General features: G+C 43.5%; 1 protein-coding gene across 2 annotated transcripts in view; it reads left to right on the top strand.

Annotated features, from left to right (window-relative positions):
* Positions 1-254: 254 nt before the first annotated feature.
* Positions 255-8,679, top strand: part of LOC140476066 (protein angel homolog 1-like) — a 29,450-nt gene continuing 21,025 nt past the window's right edge. Inside the window, exons 1-2 of one of the 2 annotated variants that reach the window (XM_072568049.1) lie at positions 255-379; positions 3,542-4,234. In XM_072568049.1, coding sequence (XP_072424150.1) covers positions 316-379; positions 3,542-4,234 — 757 coding nt within the window. In that variant the 5' untranslated portion in view covers positions 255-315. Of the gene's footprint in view, positions 380-485; positions 638-3,541; positions 4,235-8,679 lie in introns of those variants that run through there. The other variant, XM_072568051.1, reaches the window with a different exon arrangement.

Genomic DNA, 8,679 nt, shown 5'->3' with positions numbered 1-8,679 from the left:
GTAACCTCACTCTGATCCAGTGTGATCAGGCTGTGATCCCAGTGTAACCTCACTCTGATCCAGTGTGACCAGGCTGTGATCCCAGTGTAACCTCACTCTGATCCAGTGTGACCAGGCTGTGATCCCAGTGTAACCTCACTCTGATCCAGTGTGATCAGGTTGTGATCCCAGTGTAACCTCACTCTGATCCAGTGTGACCAGGCTGTGATCCCAGTGTAACCTCACTCTGATCCAGTGTGACCGTGCCGTTGCTGTCAATAAAGTTGGTTGTGGAGGAGCTGGAGCGGCGCGTGCGCGCGGGCGGCCCCGGGCGGGATGGTGGGCTCCCTGCTCTGTTTCATCCTGGCGCCGCTGGCCCGGCTCCTCGGCCGGATTACAGGTCAGGTTAGGTCACGGGAGGCAGTGCGGCCCTCTCCGGGAGGGGCGGGGGGTGGGATCGGGATGGAAGCGAGTGCAGGGTCCGCCGGGCTCTGAGGCGGCCAGTGACTCCCGCGAGCAGAGCGCGGGGCGCGGGGCGCGAGCCCTGGCGCCCCGTTACCCGGAGACAGGGGCAGGCGGTTGCCCCGGGCGCTGAGCGAAGAGGACGGTGTACGGCTCCCTGACCCCAGGGCCCGCCGTTGGGCCACCCCCCGCCCAGGTCTTGTCTAACTGCAACTTGTTGGGTGTCTTTTTGTTGTCCCTCAAGCTTCAGCTTCTCTGGTGGTCTCCCTCTGTAATTGGGTCATGACATCTCCCCTGTCCAGCCTGTGTGTTTGAGGGCATGTCCCTAACACCACCCCAGGCTGCAGTCTGAGCCAGCCTCTCTCGCCTGTGCTTTTTACACCTGCCCATGTCAGTGAGGTGGAAATTTGGCTGGCACATGGCTCACAGGGGAGCATGGAAACCAGCAAGTGATCCACAGTGGACAGTGTTCTTTATCCAAAGGTTTGCAGACTCAACACCTAACATGGAGGATGTATTGTGGGCCACTGTTTCTGTGTGGCTAGAGGGGAAAATCATATTGTGGAAGTTTGAGCTTTTTGGATAAGCAGAAACCCTGTTAGTGCTCACCTGGGCAAGGAAGAGTCAGGAGAATTCTCTCTCTGGTGTCCTGGCCATCACATCTGACAATCCATGCCTAAAACCAGTGGTCACTTAAGTAATTGTGTTTATGGGGACGTTATTTCATGTTTCTAACATCATAAAAGTGACTATTTCATTAGTGCTTTTGGATATCCTGAGGTAGTGGAAAGTGCTATAAAAATGCAAGCCCATTTTTATTTGTTTGCAGGGCATGATAGTAGCATGGCAGTAGTAACGGGCCGGGCTGGTGATCTGGCATAAGTCTAAAATCCATCCTGGCAGTTAGAGTACAGAAATTGTTCACAAATCTGGAATGAAAAACTTAGTGTGGTGGTTGTTTAGCTACAGAGTGGTGGGTGTGTGGAATGCACTGCCAGTGGTGGTAGTAGAGTCTGAGAAATTAGGGACATTTAAGCAACTGCTGGAGAAGCACAAGGGTGACAGTAAATTGAGGGGTGTGTAGCTTTGATTGATCTTAGGTTAAGATTAATGCTCAGCACACCATCGTGGGCTAAATGACCTATACTGTGCTGGACTGTTCTATGTTCTAACACTGTCAGTAAAATGAAATCAAGCTCACCTATATCCTTTAGAAAAGAAAATCTGCTGCCCTTATCATCTTTGCTTAGAAGTGTTTCCAGATTTGTGGCACTTGGTTGGCCTTAACTGCCATTTGACGTGACCTAGAAAGCTACTCAGTTGTATTTTAATGATTATTAAATGATGAAATTCACTGTCACGTTTTCAAGGGCAATTAGGGATTGGCAATGAATATTGACTTTGAATGTCATATATTGTGAATTAATTTAAACAAAAACACTCCTAAGCCAGTTTCAGGACAGCATCATTGTTTTGATTGCTAACTTGCTAAATTCCATAACAGTCAGGGGGATGTCATGACCCCAGGAACTACAGCAGTTGAAGAAGTAGATTCAGTACTTTCTTTAGACAGTTACACTGGCTAGAATTGTGATCTTGCAACATTAAATGTATTTTGTTTAACAGAGTTACCTTTACCGAAGGGTGATAGAAATGAATACTTGTCAAACTGTGAGGCAAGAGTTAGAGGATATCTTTGCCAAAAAGGCAGATTTTAATAAGATTTTAAAGGTGTTGGGGTTGAGGATTGTAAGTTCCAAGTTTAGGATTCCAGGCTGATTGGGTAACCTCCACTAAAGATGGAGTGAAAGGAAACATTCATACACAAAGCCATTAGTTTTAAAAGCTGCCGATACAGTCTGGAGAAAAATCTTGGAGAGGGAGATCCAGTTATTTCTTTTCATTATGTCAGCATACAAGGAGACACTGTAGGTCAGTGAGGATGCAGATGATGCATGAGAATTGGAAGGGTGCAGGGTGGCTAGAATTTGAACATGCAAGGAGAAGTGTTGGAGGCTGCAGTTGAGAATATTGGCAAAAATCTCTCACCCAGATATTAGTGGTTTTTGTGTGTGAGGCAAAGGCAGTGGATGCCTTTGGGTGAAGGGGTAGTGGTTAGCAGATAGCAGTCTGGGTGGAGTGGTTTGGGGAGTGGGGTGTTAGTGGAGTTGAAATGCAAATACAAACCCAATATTCTGGTGGTATTTTGCATATCTTTGATTCAGTCCAAAGTGTCAAGGAAAGAGATAGAATCACTTGGAAAATAGTGGATATTTATGTTTTGCAAGACCTGAAGTGATGGTTTTGGTACATGTCAACTTTGCATATCTTTAACACTCCTGCCTTTGAATTGGAGCCTGTGGCTTCAAGACTCAGAGTGTAGAGCAGAGATACTGGTTAACCATTATCACTGGCCTCTCTGGGATTATAGATATGGGTGTGTGGAACAAGGTTTTCTGAATGGAGAACATTAAATGATGATAAAGCATAACACTTTTTAACTTCATACTAGTCTGCAGTGAGGGAATATGGCATTGTTAAGTGTTGTCTTTGAGGTGCTGTAATGTGGAGGTGCCAACGTTGGATTGGATTGGATCAAGTTTAAAAATTGCATGTCACCAGCTTATAGTCCAACAGGTTTATTTGGAAGCATAAGATTTTGTAACGCTGCTCCATCATCAGATAGCTGGTGGGGCAGGATCACAGGACACAGAATTTATAGTAAAAGATCAAAGTGTCATGCAATTGATGCAAAGTATTGAACAAACTTAGAGTACCGTTAAGTCTTTAATCGCTTAGACTGGGAATCAACGTTTCGAGTGATCAATATGTAAATCCCAGAACTTCTTTAAAGAGGGAACTTGGGTTTATTTTTTTTAAAAAGTGACATCTCAGTTCAGATAATGTATTAAAGGCACAAGGTTACAGTCTGCCTGTATTCCATGCTTGAGTCAGACTGGTTTTATTTCCAAAGTAGGAATTTATAAAATTCACGTGGACTGACTGCCTACAGATTGTGTGCTTTTGGAACAAAATGTAACTGCAAATGCAGAATACTTATATAAATGCAGCAAGTTATTTTAATTTTTTTTTCTGTCAGGCCCTTACATTGAGGATGACTCTTCAGGGGAATGTTCAACAGCATCATTATTGGAAAGTGACAGACTATCTGATGGAGATTCTGCTCCACGGCTACCACTTAGCAAAGACCAGACTGCTTTGCTTCAGGATTGGTTTCGGGAGAGGCCAGGTGAACCTTCAAAAGGGGAATCAGCAGGGGAGACACCAGTGAGTGTTGACATGGAGAAAAAGCCCCAGGATCAACCATCAGACAACTGGGAGGTGGAAGAGGCCACCATGGCATGGCAGCAAACTAAGAATGTGCCAACATTGTCCCAGCAGTCAGAACAGTGGCATGCTGCTGCTGTAGAGAGTATCAATCAAGACCAGAGTATTGTGGGATGGCAGTTGACCTCTACATCTGAGACTGTCACAGGCTGGCCAACATTGTCAACCCAAGGACTGAAGGATGAAACTGCAGGTTGGACACCAGCACTTGCTCAGAATGTGGGTGGGTTTGAGCTCCCAACAGGCTGGCAGTTTCAACCTCGGCAGCATGATAGCCAGCGTGGTGGTATTATGGAATGGCAATCGATGCCAGCACACATGAATGAGCCAGTTGCAACTACAGGGTGGCAGTTTCCCACTCTGTTGGATGTGAATGCAGCAGCAAATGAACTGTGGCAGTTTCAAAGTGAAGGTAATCTTGTAATGGGCACAGACCCGTATCAAGGTAAGGACGGCGAATGATTGAATAATGCCTCTCAACTATAGACCACTTTTATTGAATCACCAATCAAAGTAGCCATGTAAGTGAGATTGTTGTAGGATACTGCTGCTATTTCATAATTTTGGTGTAACTATAGTCCGTTCATGGTGGATATTCATATTCCATCAGGCCACCAATGTTGCAGTTCTTTTATCTTTTATGTTAGCTATTCTGCTCGGATCCCACATTATGGAGTAATACAGCATGCCAATCTCACGTGTGTCCCCTTTGCTTTTGCCTACCCTATACCAATATAAATGATAGCAAGATACCAGTCTGCTGGTATTTGAAGTGCACTCCCAGAACATACATTACTGTTGAGGCAAATTGAATTTGCATTCTATCAGAGTGAGTCTTGGGTTCGGAAGCACCAATTTATTTCAATGGAATTTTTAAAAAAATGATTAGTACTTAGACGTGGTACAGATAGTTCTTCTATTATGCAGTGGTTACATTCTTGTGCAACCCTGCATGATAAAAAAGTCACACTTTTTAGAAACAGTGCTTCAAGTGGTGGTGATGTAATCACATTACAGCCAACACACATTTTAAAGGTTCACACTTTAGAAGTAGTATCCACAATTGATGAATCGCATTACAGCAAATTCGCATTAACAAAATGTGCATTATAGCAGAACGACCTGTATATGTAAGTTTCACAATAGATGTGAAAACATAACCAAAATACATGCCCCATGGGGAGGCGATGGCCTAATGGTATTATCACTCGACTATTAATCCAGAAACTCAGCTGATGTTCTGGGGATGGGGTTTCAACTCCCACCACGGCAGATGGTGGAATTTGAATTCAATAATAATCTGATGATTATGAAACTATTGTCGATTGTCAGGAAAAACCCATCTGGTTCACTGATACTGTTCGGGGAGGAAACTGCCATCCTTACCTTGTCTGGCTTTCATGTGACTCAAGACCTACAACAAAGTGGTTGACTCTCCAACTGTCCTTTGAAATGGCCTAGCCAGCCATTCGAAGGCAACTAGGGACAAACAATAAATGCTGGCCAGCTAGTGATGCCCATGTGAATAAGAATAAATTTCCCCAAACTACCCTTCAAAATATACTAGATTTTTGAAGCAACACATTCAAAACAAGCTGAGTCTTTACTGACTGGACATTGAATGTAGGCTATGATCTCAATGTGAGTATCCCAGTAGAAACTGTAATTGGAACCTCTGATGACAGCTGTCCAAGAAAATGGTCTGCAGGATACGATGCCCTGCTCAGACTAAACTTGTGTCTTCATGTTTGATGCAGCTGTTAAAGCATCAATAACCCTGGCTGGTTTGATTCTTTGACCTGATGCCAGGTAACTAAGACAAACTTGCTTCGAGATCCTATAAAAGTGTCAGAATAAAAGACCTAATTGCACTTGCCTCCCTCTCCTACCATAACACAAAGGAGCAGAAATTAGGCCATTCAGCCCATCGAATCTGCTCCAACATTCAATCATAGTTGATAAGTTTCTCAATCCCATTCTCCCACTTCCTCCTCGTAGTCCTTGATCTCCTTTACAATCATGAACCTATCTATCACATTCTTAAATGTAGTCAATGATCTGGCCTTCAACGCCTTCTGTGGCAGTGAATTCCATAGATTCGCCACTGTCTGGCTGAAGAAGTTTCTCCTTATCTCTGTTCTAAAAGGTCTTCCCATTCCTCTAAAGCTGTGCCCTTGAGTCCTAGCCTCTCCTACCAATGGAAATGTCTTCTCAACATTCACTCTGTCCAGGCCATTCAGTATTCTCTATATTTTCAATTAGATCCCCCCTCATTCTTCTAAACACCATTGAGTATAGCCCCAAAGTCTTCAAATGTTCCTCATGTGTTAAGTTTTTCATTCTTGGGTTTAGAGATGCTGGTGTTGGACTGGGGTGTACAAAGTTAAAAAATCACACAACACCAGGTTATAGTCCAACAGGTTTAATTGGAAGCACTAGCTTTCGGAACATCGCTCCTTCATCGGGTGGTTGTGGAGGACACAATTGTAAGACACAGAATTTATAGCAAACGTTTACAGTGTGATGTAACAGAAGTTATACATTGAAAAATACCTTGATTGTTTGTTGAGTCTTTCATCTGTTTGAATGCCATGATCATTTCACTTCTTTCATATGTAAATCACAAAATTTTCTTTTTTAAAAGTCTCAGTTAACCTGAGAATGTAACCTGTTGAACTATAACTGGTGTTGTGATTTTTAACTTCATTCTTGGGACCATTATTGTGAACCTCCTCTGACCACACTTCAGGGCTAATACTTTGTTCCTGAGATATGGGGCCCAAAACTCTGCACGGTATTCCACATGTGGTCTGACCAGAGCCTTAAAAAGCCTCAAATGTATATCCCTGCTTTTATATTCAAGTCCTCTCTAAATAAATGCCATTAATGCATTTGCCTTCCTAACTACTAGCTCAACCTGCAAGTTTACTTGGGAGTTCTACTTCAAGATTCTCTCAGGTCCCTTTGCACTTCAGACTTCTGAATTTTCTGCCCATTTAGAAAACCGTCAATTCTTTCTACCAAAGTGCATGACCTCTCACTTTCCTATTTTGTAATTAGCCTGCCATTTCTTTGCACACACTCCTAACCTGTTCAATTCCTTCTGCAGCACCCCGCTGCCTCAATACTACGTGTCCCTCTACCTATCGTTGCATCAAACTTAGCCAGAATACCCTCCGTTCCTTCATCTAGATTGTTAATGTATAAACTGAAAAGTTGTCCCAGCACTGAGCCTGTGGAACACCACTTGTCACCAGCTGCCACCCTCCGAAGGACCTTTTTTATACACACTCCCTACTTTATGCCATATGGCAAAGCTTCTATCTGTGCTAGCACTTTGCCTCTTCTATCATGAGCCCTTATCTTACTCAGTAGCCTCCTATGTGGCACCTTGACATAGGCCATCTTGAAGTCCAACTAGATAACATCTATTGGTTCTCCTAGGTCTAATCTACCCGTTACTTCCTCAAAGAATTCTAGAAGGTTTGTTGGGCATGACTTCCCTCGATGAAATCATGCTGACTTTGCTGAATTTTACCGTACACTTCCAAGTATTCGGAAATCTCATCCTTCACAATGAATTCCAGGATCTTATCCACGACCGAGGTTAGGCAAATTGGTCTGTAATTTTCTGTCTTTTTCCTTATTCCCTTAGAATTGATTCTATTTTTCTCGCACTCACGCTCTCTGAATCTACTCTGCAATTTGAATCATTCAAACAGGGGTGTCACATTAAAGGTTTTTTGGACCTCTGGGACTCTCCCTGACTCTAGTGATTCCTGAAATGTTGCCACTAACACCTCCACTATCTCTGCAGCCTACACCCTGGAGTTCTAAGGGAGATAGCTATCTGGTCTAGGTGATTTATTCATCTTCAGGCATTCAGTTTTTCTAGTACCTTCTTGGTGTTGGCTCCCGTACTCAGCTCTGCCCCTTCACTGTCTTGAATGTTTTGGAAATTACTTGTGTCATCCATTGTGAAGACTGACACAAATAATTATTCAGTTCCTCATCCATTTCTTTGTTTCCCACTACTATCTCTCCTGTGTCACTTTCCAGTGGCCCAATGTCCACTTTTGCCTCTGCCGTTTTATATATCTAAAGAAGCTTTTATAGTCTTCCTTTTATATTACTGGCTAGCTTACCCTCCTACTTAATCTTCTCCCTCCTTATTTCTCTTTTTGTTGCCCTCTGTTGATCTTTGTAAGCTTCCCAATCCTCTGGTTTCCCCACTCTTCTTTGCTACTTTACATGCTTTCTCTATTGCTTTTATGCTGTCCCTGACTTCCCTCATCAGCCATGGTTGCCTTATCCACCCTGCGCCATGCTTCTTTTTCCTTGGGATGAATCTCTGCTGTGTCTCCTGAATTACTCCCAGAAACTCTGGCCACTGCTGTTCCACTGTCCTTTCTGCTAGACTCCTCTCCCAGTCAGTTCTACCCAGCTCCTACCTCATGCCTCCAAAGTTGCCTTTATTCAGCTGTAATACCGTTACCTCTGATTCTGTCTTCTCTGTCTCAAATTGCAGAGTAAATTTGATCATGTTATGATCGCTGCTTCCTCAAGGTTCCTTCATTTTAAGCTGCCTTATCAAGTCTGCTTCATTGCACAACACTATTGCCTGTTGCCTAATGGGCTCCATCACCAGCTGCTCCAAAAATTCATCTCTCGGACATTCCACAAATTCCTTTTCTTGTGAATTATTACCAACCTGATCTTCCCAGCGCACCTGTATATTGAAATTCCCCATGATCACTGTAACTTTGTTTCTATGTGTAGGAAAAACAATGTTCTGGTGTATCTTGCTACCCAGCTCCTGACTACTGTTTGGAGGCCTGTACATGACTCCAGCTCTGCTTTTTTTTAACTTTTTTGCAGTTCCCCAATTCT

This window comes from Chiloscyllium punctatum, chromosome 4 (assembly GCF_047496795.1).
Source record: "Chiloscyllium punctatum isolate Juve2018m chromosome 4, sChiPun1.3, whole genome shotgun sequence".
Taxonomy (NCBI): domain Eukaryota; kingdom Metazoa; phylum Chordata; class Chondrichthyes; order Orectolobiformes; family Hemiscylliidae; genus Chiloscyllium; species Chiloscyllium punctatum.
This window is presented reverse-complemented; position numbering and strand designations above follow the sequence as displayed.